The following is an 11,665-nucleotide window of genomic DNA, read 5'->3' as shown; positions in this document are numbered from 1 at the left end:
ATAGGCAGGGAAGACAGACAAATATATAATCATATGATATACATATAGTTGGTTTCAATATATATATATTTCATGTGTTCTCTATATAATTTCCCTCCCTCTCTCTGCCTCTGTCTCCCTCTCCCCTCTAAATAATTCTAGTGAAGATGAGAAAGGAGCTTGAGGAAACTGAGGTACAGTGAAATTTAGAAACTTGCCCAACTTATATAGTTAGTAAGTAGTGGAGCCAAGATTCAAACCAGATTCACTTTCAAATTCTGCGCTCATAATCAATTATGCTATGCGGCCTCTCATTGTGTGTGTGTGTGTATGTGTGTGGTGTGTGTGTGTGTGTGTGTGTGTGTTGAGAGAGAGAGAGAGAGAGAGAGAGAGCGGGAGAGAGCGGGAGAGAGAGAGAGATCACGTTTTAAGAAATAGGTATAAGTTCTCAAATTCACCAGTATGTTTACATACATAGTCTACTGCTTGGCTGGTATTTCCTTCCATGGTACTTACACTGTTATTATCACATGGTCTGAACATTGTTAATAGTTAAATATCAACTGTTTTATGCAATGAAGAAAAGATGGACATGTACATATATACATACACACACACATACACAAATTAGGACACAAAAGACAATGTGGACTTTTTCGAGAAGGTACCAGATGGCACACACGTAAACAGCAGAATTCAACTGAAATATCTGTAGATCACTTTATAATATGTAATATCATGCCCCAGTACATGATCTACAAATCAGTTCCTGAGAGGTGTTTAGTGCAATGATAAACACATCACCTTCACTGTGTTACTTAAGAAAGAAAAAAAAACATTAATGCAAATCACATTGGGAGATTTTTTATTAATTTAAATTGACATTGTTAATTTTGTCTGCCAAGTCCTTAGTAAATATATCCTTACATGATACAAACCTACAGGTTCTTCTCAATACCACAAGATCATGAGGACTTGCAGATATCAATGTTCTGTAATGATTAAAACAATGCTTAAATAATTCACAAGTTACTTTCCTGAAATACTTAAAAAGAATATTCTGGGGAGTGTTTGAAAGGTCTGTTTATAAATAGTGACTGATATATTTAGTTAGGTATTTGGTGTTGAAGATAGACACTTCTTATATAAACATTGTTTTAATACACTGCTCTACTAATGAAACTAGTTATTAGATATAATACATTTCTGACACTAAAGAATAAAGCTTTGTCTTCATATTTATTTCATTCATAAGACTCTTATCAATGAAGAATGCTGTACCCAGCAATAATAAACTGGCATATTGCAAGTGACATTCTGTAAAACTGAGAAAGAAAGCTGCAACAAAACAAACTAGATAACTGCATTACACATACTTTATATAAACAGCCCATTCTGTACAGGATTAAATGCAGACCAAATGCTTTTAGAAGTTTTTGTGCCTAGACGGTAATTACAATCTTCACACACTAAAGAGAAAAGGAACAATAATAATACAGAACTCAGTATTTTTAACAATTATAACACATTTAACATCTTCAGCCAACCACTGGGTTCTCAAATCAGATTGGCAACTGAAATTTCACATCCACCTGGGCTTGCTTGGCTAAGGTCACTATCTCAGAGAGCTTTACAACCTGAAAGGAAAAAAAAAAGCTTTGTCTCTATTTTCATAAAAACACAGAATCAGAATGATTGGTCAATGTAAAATTAATTGCATGTTCAGTCTTTTTCATTTAAAATATCTGGGCTATTCTGACATTGTTATAAATCACTTCACAGTCTTATAAGCATTTGCCACTCTTGAAGGATAGTCAAATCTAACACTGTTCACAACCCACACCATAACCCACACTGGATTTTATTCATATATATAATATCAGAGGTATTAAATTGATACATATCTGATATATGTATATATCTCTTCATCATTGCCTAAATTTTATCTATATTTTTTTCCTTTTTTTAAAATTATAGTTGATTTACAAGTTGTGTTAGTTTCAGGTGTACAGCAAAGTGATTCTGTATTTTATTTATATATATATATATATATATATATTCACTTTTATATATAGATTCTTTTCCCTTATAGATATTGAATATAGTTCCCTGTGCTATACAGTAGGTCCTTGTTGGTTATTTTTTTATATATAGTAGTTTGTATCTGTTAATCCCAAACTCCTAATTTATCCCTCCCCAACTCCCTTTCCCCTTTGGTAACCCTAAGTTTGTTTTCTACGTCTGTGAGTCTGTTTCTGTTTTGTAAATAAGTTCATTTGTGTCATATTTTAGATTCCACATATAAGTGCTATCATATGGTATTTGTCTTTCTCTTTCTGACTTACTTCACTTAGAATGATGATCTCTAAGTCCATCCATGTTGTTGCAAATGGCATTATTTCATTCTTTTTTATGGCTGAGTAGTATTCAATTGCATATATATACTACATCTTCTTTATCCACTCATCTGTTGATAGACATTTAGGCTGCTTCCATGTCTTGGCTATTGTAAATAATGCTGCTATGACCATAGGGGTGCACGTATCTTTTCCAATTATGGTTTTCTCCAGATATATGCCCAGGAGTGGGATTGCTGGATCATATGGTAGTTCTGTTTTTAGTTTTTTGAGGAACCTCCATACTGTTCTCCATAGTGGCTGCACCAATTTACATTCCCACCAACAGTGTAGGAGGGTTCCCTTCTCTTCACACCCTCTCCAGCATTTGTTATTTGTAGACTAAAATACAGACTGGCCATTCTGACCAGTGTGAGGTGATAACTCACTGTAGTTTTTATTTGCATTTCTCTAATAATTAGTGATGTTCAGCATTTTTTCATGTGCCTGTTGGCCATCTGTATGTCTTCTTTGGAGAAATGTCTATTTAGATCTTCTGCCTTTATCTTTAAAGATAGAAACAGTGACTGTCTTAGCTGGATACTACAGAACGCAAAGCACGTCTAAATAAAAGCGATTCCCTAGTGGTCCAGTGGTTAGGACTCGGCGCTTTCACTGCCGGGCCCCAGTTTAATCTCCAGTTGGGGAACTAAAATCCCGCAAGCCTCACAGTACGGCCATAAATAAATAAATAAATCTTTTAAGAAATGTAAATAATCTTAACTTACAATGTTGGGATAGGAGCTTGGGTTTAGGAGTTAGTATTTTACTTTCTGTCAGTAAGTTAACAATTATCAAGCTGAATTCCAATGCTCTCTCTATCATCTGTCTGAGGATATACAGCTGGTACCATACAACATATACAAATTAAACATATCTAAAACCAAACAACAGATTTAGCTTCTCTCCTCCCCAGCAGGGTAGTTAAGAGAAGGTTTTAAAGTTAGACACCTTGAGTTCAGATCCCACTCTGATGTTTACGATACATGATCCTGAATAAGTTAATTTCTCTAGCCTCTGTTTCTTCATCTATAAAAATGGAGATTATTTCACCAAACTTGCATTAAATAAGATAATACGTGAAGAAAAAAAAGGCTTAGCATTGCATGCACAATAAATTATAAATGGTAGCAGTTGCTAATATTCATATTATTAATATTGTCATGACTTCCATAACCTCCTACTCATTAGAAAAGGACTACAGACACAACGAAAATCAACTGTTCACTTTTATCTTTCATGGTCTATTTGATCAAGCTCCTATTGATTCTTCTCCCTTCTCTCCATGTCCACAAAGCTTTTCTTAATTCAGGCTCTCATTGCAAACAAGCATATTTTCAGAGAAAAGTTCTAACCTATCCATTACCTTCACCTCACATCTAATTATTACACTAGCCAGACTCCTACTGTCCCTCACTCTTCCCTTCAACAATTGACTCCACATCTCAAAGTCAAAACAGGCTTTCTGAAACACTTTCTCATTCCCTTGCTCAAAATCTTAATTTAAACTCAAGACTGAGTGTAAATTCCTCTGTCTCTAAAGTGCAGTTGAATTTTATTTACTAGCTAAGTTTTTTCCCAAAGTATGTCCTAAAGAAGGAAATAAGACCTTTATTATGCTTATGAAAAGATATCACATTAACAAAGCAAATCTCAAAAGCCTAGTTACTGATTAAACCATATAGCCCCAAAGAGTATTCTGTGAAATGTCTATAAACATAGGTGGGAAAGAATCAGAAGTTCTCATTTAAAAACATCTCTGTATCTACTAGGGAGTGTGCACCAAGATATAGTGTAAGGTAAAAGAAATGAGGTAAAATACATGTTACCATCATATAATGTGGGAAAGTGGAGAGATATATGTATACATACATCTATATGTATACACATACATTATTTGCTTGTGTTTTTAAAAAAGTGAAAAGACGAACAAAAAAATCCTAAGAAAACCAAAAAACTGGTTACCTATGGGGAAGGAACAAACAGGAATAGGTATAAAGGCTAGATTCTCTAAGAATACCTTGTTTTACAGTTTGACTTTGGAAATATTATAACAAAAAAAATTTTAAGCAATTCCTTTAAAATAAATAAATGAAGCTAACCATGCATCAAAGGTGGGATAAAACAGAGAACCGTTTCATGTGAATTTTAAAATCCAGCAAATTATGGGAAATACTTCAAAGGACAAAAAGAACTGCACATACAAGTCTTGAACTACTTTCAGTAGTCATATTGTTGGTATTATTATTCTAAAACTAACATGTCTGTATTGAGGGACAAAGCAAAGGAATATTTATGTTACTACAGAATGGGAAAAAAGAGAAACAGATAACAGATAAGAAAAAAAAACTGTACCTTGGATTTGCATTGGAAATATTGGAAGTTATGTACTCATGTATTTATCTCTTTAAAAAATACATATTTTCCTAGATTTGCCACTTAAAAATACCTAGAAACAATGAACAACCCAATGGTTGTAAGCACCCTTAAAGCTTAAATTGTGCTGTCTAAACACCATCTGGCTGATTCCAGGTCTGCAGCAAGAAATGTAAAGATGAGCCTGAAAAATCTCATCATATCAGAAAGCATATCACAGGGCATGTAGGAAGGACTCAGGAGTCAACTTGAAGAGGTTCCCACTGACCAAAGATGAGACAATCTATGCATCAATAAAAATAACTAAAATGGACTGAACCACATCAAATATATTTAAATCCATGAGTTCAAAATAGCATGCGCATACATGCATGCATGCAACACACAACACACACGCCTAAAAACAAAAACTAAGAAACAAAAAAGCCTGGGTCACTTTAGTAGGCCATAATGGAACAAACCCATTATTTTGAAAACTGATCAATAAAACCAAAGAATTAAGTAAGTATCCTGCTTTTTCTATGAAAAATGTACTTTACGCCAACAAATAGTTGATACAAGAAAGTTTCGCTTTTTATAAGTATGCCATATAATAAATAATCACAGAGTTAGAAAATCACCACTTTGCATAAACAAAATATTGGATCTAAGTTATGAATGTCAATGACTGCTAGTATTACAAAAAGAGAAGTTATCTGACATTTATATACCTCCTTATGGAATTACACAAAATCAACCATAAAATATTCTTGCTCCCCACTCCTCAAAATCAAATACATATATGGTCAAACCTATAGATTGAACTACCAGTTTACAGGAAATACAGGAGCAGAGGAACATGTTAAATGACACCCCATGAATACAATAATTAAAATCCAGACTACAGGAAACACTACAAGACCATCAGCCTGGTTTTTTCAACAAATAAAGTTAAGAATAAAAAGAGAGGCAAGGGAGAATCTACAAAAAGAAATTTAGTGATATATTAACCAACTGCAAGCATAGACTTATTTTGATCCTAATTCTAACAAAGAACCTAGGCAAAAAATATTTAAGAGAATCAGGGAAATTTCAACACAGACTCAATTCTTTTTTTATAAAACATAAACATAATACCACTATCCCATCTGAAACAAGCAATAATAATCCCTTTATATCATCAATACCTTTATCTTTTACAGATACATGATGATAAGTATGAAATAATATAATGTCTGGGATTTGCTTCAAAATAATCACGGGCAGGGAAAGGAAGTAGGTAAGAATAAGATGAGACAAGACTGAGCATGAACTGGTAATTGTTTAAGATGGGTGATAGGTATATGGGGTTCAATACTCCTAGTGTTTAGCTGAAACACTCATTATTAGCTGGTTCATTTTAGAGTCTAAATGTTTATAAATCTTTCATACACTGCAAATTTATCCTCAGATCAACATAACCTGTTTACCATTTTAGCAGCTTCATCCAAGTCATCACAAGCAAGAATTTTAAGTCCACTGTCCGCTATCAGTGCCTTAGCATCATCAACTCGTGTACCTGGAAAAGATTTATGCAAATATAGACATTTTAAATACCTACACAAAATCATTTAAAATGTTTGTCACATATACATTTACAAATATGAAATTTCAACTAACTTTGTCATTTAATACAAATGCTTCTAAACCAAATACTATAAAAACCTGGAGTTACCTTGTGAAATACTTTGCCTTATCACATTAATGGTAATTCAGACAAGTCAGAATTCAAGATACATACAACAAATAAATAATGTATCAACTTATAGCAAGCAAAACTATGAACAATTTTGCTCCAATGTTAGAATTTTTTAACCCACGTTTTAAAAATTCCCTACTGTACTCTCATTTTAAAAATATAGCTATTGGGACAAAGTGAGAGGGTGGCATGGACATATATACATTACCAAATGTATAAAAGATAGCTAGTGGGAAGCAGCCACATAGCACAGGGAGATCAGCTCGGTGCTTTGTGACCACCTAGAGGGGTGGGATAGGGAGGGTGGGAGGGAGATGCAAGAAGGAGGGGATATGGGGATATATGTATTTGTATAGATGATTCACTTCGTGATAGAGCAGAAACTGGCACACCGTCGTAAAGCAGTTATACTCCAATAAAGATGTTAAAAAAAAATACAGCTATTTAAAACTAAATGAACCAAACCCCTTGGAATTATGAACTTTTAAGCAATGAGAGTTCACAGAACAACTGCAAGATCCTTTTACACTTACCTTGTAACCGTACCACAATAGGTATTTTAATTTCCAAATCCTTTACTGCCATGACTATACCCTGTGCAATAACATCACACCGCATGATTCCTCCGAAGATGTTGACCAGAATAGACAGTACCTGCCAATAAAATGTTTTAGATTAAAATATTAAAGGAATGACTGCTTTTCCTTCCTTCCCAAGAAAACACTAGTATCTGTGCCTTATGATAAAAGTTAATTTCATGCGAACATTTTCAGACCAAACAGCCATACTCTCTGCATGCAGCTCTCATCACTGAAGTGTGTGCAGTCCACCACCCAGCAAAACTTATTTCCCCTCCTTGGGTAATTTCAACACCTGGCTCACAGTCTCTTCTCTCCTGTCACATATTAACAAGACCTCCTGATTCCATTTACTTGTTTCCTATTAAGCATAGTCATTACCAACATTACTAACCCAGACCATGTTGTAAGACAACATCATATGCAATATCTCCAATTTAGTCCTCATTAACTATCATCTCTTCATTTTTCCCCATCAACTCTACCAACTTTTCACACAAACCAGGCCCTCAAAATTACTCAACATCTGTATGGACACTCCTGGCTACACATCACATCCAAACCTCAGGGCCTATTTGGGTTGGCATTCTTTCATCATCACACCGATAGTCTGAATCGCTGTTCTTCTAACCTTTAGAAAAAACCTTATTTGTTTTTTAAAAAGAGGCTTAGTTTATTCAGCTACACTAGAACTTCTGAACCTGTGAGATAGAAATGGGTTATAGACACACCAAGATATTGTTCCCCTCACCCCTTAGAGCAGGGGTCCCCAAGCCCTCCCGGGCCACGGACCGGTAGCGGTCCATGGCCTCTTAGGAACTGGGCCGCACAGCAAGAGGTGAGCGGCGGGTGAGGGAGCGAAGCTTCATCTGCCGCTCCCCATTGCTCCCCCACCGCTCCCCATCGCTCCCCATCGCTTCCCACCACTCCCCATTGCTCGCATTACCGCCTGAACCATCCCCCACCCCACCCCGTCCATGGAAGAACGGTCTTCCACGAAACTGGTCCCTGGTGCCAAAAAGATTGGGGACCGCTGCCTTAGAGCAATTAGGAAGGTTCTGGGACGGCTAGCACCTTGAGCCAGTGGCCTCTGACAACAAGCAACCTTCCCCATGTACCTCCCATGCCCCACTGAAATGTTACTTTCTGTGAATGCCATGACAGGAAAAAAGTTGAGACACAGTGAGTTATACTAAGCATTCCTTATCTTTACCACTATTATTTCTATACTTCAAGAAATAAAGGTCTAGAATTCATAATAGAATAGAATTCACAGTGGACTCTGGCACCCTCCCATCTCACCCCCTCCCGCCGCATTTGGGATAGCTACAGTACGCGCCACAGGCATCATCTAGCACTTGAGCCTCAAAGTGACTGGAGCTCTACCATGTCACTTTTACCTCCAGTCCATATCAACTGATTACTACCAAGGACAAATCCTTGACCTGACCAGAATGAATGTCTCTACAATATCAAATGTCTAAATCCCACTCTTGCTCAACCTCCTCTCCTTCCACTTAAGGCCTTTCATCTCTAACTCTACCAAATCCAATCTTTTAAAGTCTCTAGTCCCTCAACCCCTTCCTAATCAACCAGTCTATCAGCTCTCCCCCAATCTGGCGTGCTTCACTATAGAGCCTAGAAGCCACAGCTGAGCAAATCAATGACACTGTCGTGGGCACACTCAGCTTCCTCATAGCCACTCCTCTCTCATACCCAGTCTACCTGCGTCCCCATTCAAATAATGCATGATTCCAGCCTATTAGTTTATCCATTCCAACTTCAAGAAAAGCAAAAGAGTGGGAAAAAACAAAACCAAACACCAAACCTGTGAAACATGAGCATAACCTGAAGAGCAGTATAATAATGATTCATCAGCAATAGTTTGACTCATTCCTTTCAACTTTCTTCATGAGCCTCCTATCCCACTTCAAACTCTCTAACTTCTAGCATATGATCTTCCTTTTCCAGTAATACCTTAAGGAGTAACCTCCTCTCCAAAACTAACCTCATCACTAATTACTGTACTGTGTCTCCTCCAGGTCTCCACTCCTTTAGCTATATTTACTCTCTTCTTTATCTTCAAATCTCTTCTCCAGCTAGAAACAACCCATCTTCTTGGTCTTCTACACAAACACGCATACACTGCACAGCTCTTCTCAAGCCGACCTCCACTCAACTGAGAGCACTACGTCCTTCTGTGCCTCCTCAGACCCCACCGCCGAAAGAGTAACTCTCCTGTATGACTCCACACCCTCAATTCCCAATCACAACTCAACCCACTGCAGCCTGGCCTCTGTCCCCCTCTCCTCTCTTTCAGCATCTAACACTACTGCCCATTCCCTTACTTCCCAGAACTCTTCACCCTGGCCTTTGATGTCACCACTCTCTCCTGATCTGCAACCATCTCTGTCAGTTTGTTCTCTCCCTCTTTTATTGGGTCTTCCTTCCTTATTCAATCCTTCAGCACTGGGTGGGAGGAGCCAGGTTCCATTCTTGGTTTCCTCAAATCACTTGCATGAGTCATATCACTAACACTTCAACTTTTCTCAATATACTGAGGACTCTCAAATACACATCTGACCATTATAGGAAGAATATCTTTACAACTATCTACCAGGTATAATTACCACAGGGCAAACTTAACACATTCATTCAAAAATACCAAATTTCTTTACTTTGCCTCTGACAGCACAAAAGATATCACCAACCAATGATTCTCTGCAGAAGTCCTAACCAATCCCTCACCATGCCACGCCCAAAAAGGAGAAAAATGAACTTAAGGATTCTATCTCAGCAGTGTAGGTTTCATTGCTTTATTCTTACTGACACTGCCTTTGTTATGGACCTCTTCATCCTTCCCAACAAGCAGGTATAATAACCAAATTGATCTCTCCTGCCAGTGTCTCCCTATTCCCCATTTCACCCTTTACTAGCAGAATTACCTTCTTTTTTAAAAATAAAAAAACAAAAAGGTAAGGAGTTGATATATGTATTTGTAAATGTGCTGGGGTAGAAGTATTATATTCAAAACTCCTTAGCTATAGATACAGGGATCTTCACAACTTGGGTCTCAATTTGCCAACATTACTTCTTATCATTCATCCCAATAATGCTATATCTTTATGCATAAGCATCTTACCAGTCCATGAACACAGTGGCCCTCTCTGGACCCCATGCCTCTGCACATTTCCTTCCCCTTGCCCAACTCATTCAATTCTCAACACAGTTCAAGGTATCTTGATCCCTACCAATGACAAATTCTCAGTCTAAATTCAGTAAGACTAGTTACATGAAGGCCATTATCTTATTTCCATAAGCCTTAAAAAACCCACATTGGGGCTTCCCTGGTGGCGCAGTGGTTGAGGGTCCACCTGCCGATGCAGGGGACGCAGGTTCGTGTCCCAGTCTGGGAGGATCCCACATGCCGTGGAGTGGCTGGGCCTGTGGGCCGTGGCCGCTGCGCCTGCGTGTCCGGAGCCTGTGCTCCACGGCGGGAGGGGCCACAGTGGTGAGAGGCCCACGTACCGCAAAAAAAAAAAACAAAAAACAAAAAACAAAAAACAACCCACATTGGTCACACAGTAGATCTATTCCTTAAAAAAAATATCTGATGAATGATAATATGTCTGTTTCTTGGATCACAATGCTTCACATCTCTTGTATTCTGATAATCATTTATAAATTCGTAATTATAAATTATGGCATATCTATAATATGACAGATTATGCAAACATTACAATGAGTGTTTTAGAATAATACTTTACACAAAAAGTGCTCAAGAGATGTTAGCAAAAAAAGACTCAAAATGTGTGTATTGAGAGATATATATATGAATGGGTGAAATATATGGCATGTGAATTATATCTTTTTTTTTTTTTTTGGAAGCCAGGTTTTTGGGGGTTTTTTTGGTTTTATTTATTTTACTCATTTATTTTTGGCTGCACTGGGTCTTCGTTGCTGCATGTGGGCTTTCTCTAGTTGCGATGAGCGGGGGCTACTCTTCCTTGTGGTGCACAGGCTTCTCCTTGCGGTGGCTTCTCTTGTTGCAGGCCATGGGCTCTAGGTGCACAGGCTTCAGTAGTTGTGGCACATGGGCTCAGTAGTTGTGGCGTGCGGGCTCTAGAGCGCAGGCTCAGTAGTTGTGGCACATGGGCTTGGTTGCTCCGCAGCACGTGGGATCTTCCCGGATAAGGGCTTGAACCCGTGCCCCCTGCATTGGCAGGCAGATTCTTAACCACTGCGCCACCAGGGAAGCCCCATGAATTATGTCTTAATAAAGCTGTTTCTAGAATGATACATATGCAATGTGTATGAGTGTATGTGTGAAATACATAAGCATTAACAAGTCTTAAAGAAAATAAATCAAATTAATAGTAACAAAAGCTATGTCTGGATAGAATTAAAGATGATTTTTATTTTCTTTTTAGCTTTACAGACTTTCCAGATTTCTGGCTTTTTTAGTCAACTAACAGCTCCAAAATTTTTTCTATAGTAATGGGTTCTCATGCCAAATCATTACCGTTTATAGTATTATCTAATACCATCCAGTATTTCTTCACCTTGTTTTCTAAATCACAATGGGAAAGTTTATCTTTCTTGCTTGCTAACTTTTATTT

General features: G+C 37.4%; 1 protein-coding gene across 2 annotated transcripts in view; it reads right to left on the bottom strand.

Moving 5' to 3' along the window:
- Positions 1–827: 827 nt before the first annotated feature.
- Positions 828–11,665, bottom strand: part of SUCLA2 (succinate-CoA ligase ADP-forming subunit beta) — a 48,239-nt gene continuing 37,401 nt past the window's right edge. For both annotated transcript variants that reach the window (XM_032611565.1, XM_032611566.1), the window contains exons 9-11: positions 7,002–7,122; positions 6,200–6,288; positions 828–1,616 (exon numbers count right to left, since the gene is read on the bottom strand). In XM_032611565.1, the coding sequence (XP_032467456.1) occupies positions 1,542–1,616; positions 6,200–6,288; positions 7,002–7,122 (285 nt within the window). In that variant the 3' untranslated portion in view covers positions 828–1,541. The remainder of the gene's footprint in view (positions 1,617–6,199; positions 6,289–7,001; positions 7,123–11,665) is intronic.

Source organism: Phocoena sinus, chromosome 18, assembly GCF_008692025.1.
Source record: "Phocoena sinus isolate mPhoSin1 chromosome 18, mPhoSin1.pri, whole genome shotgun sequence".
Taxonomy (NCBI): Eukaryota; Metazoa; Chordata; class Mammalia; order Artiodactyla; family Phocoenidae; genus Phocoena; species Phocoena sinus.
This window is presented reverse-complemented; position numbering and strand designations above follow the sequence as displayed.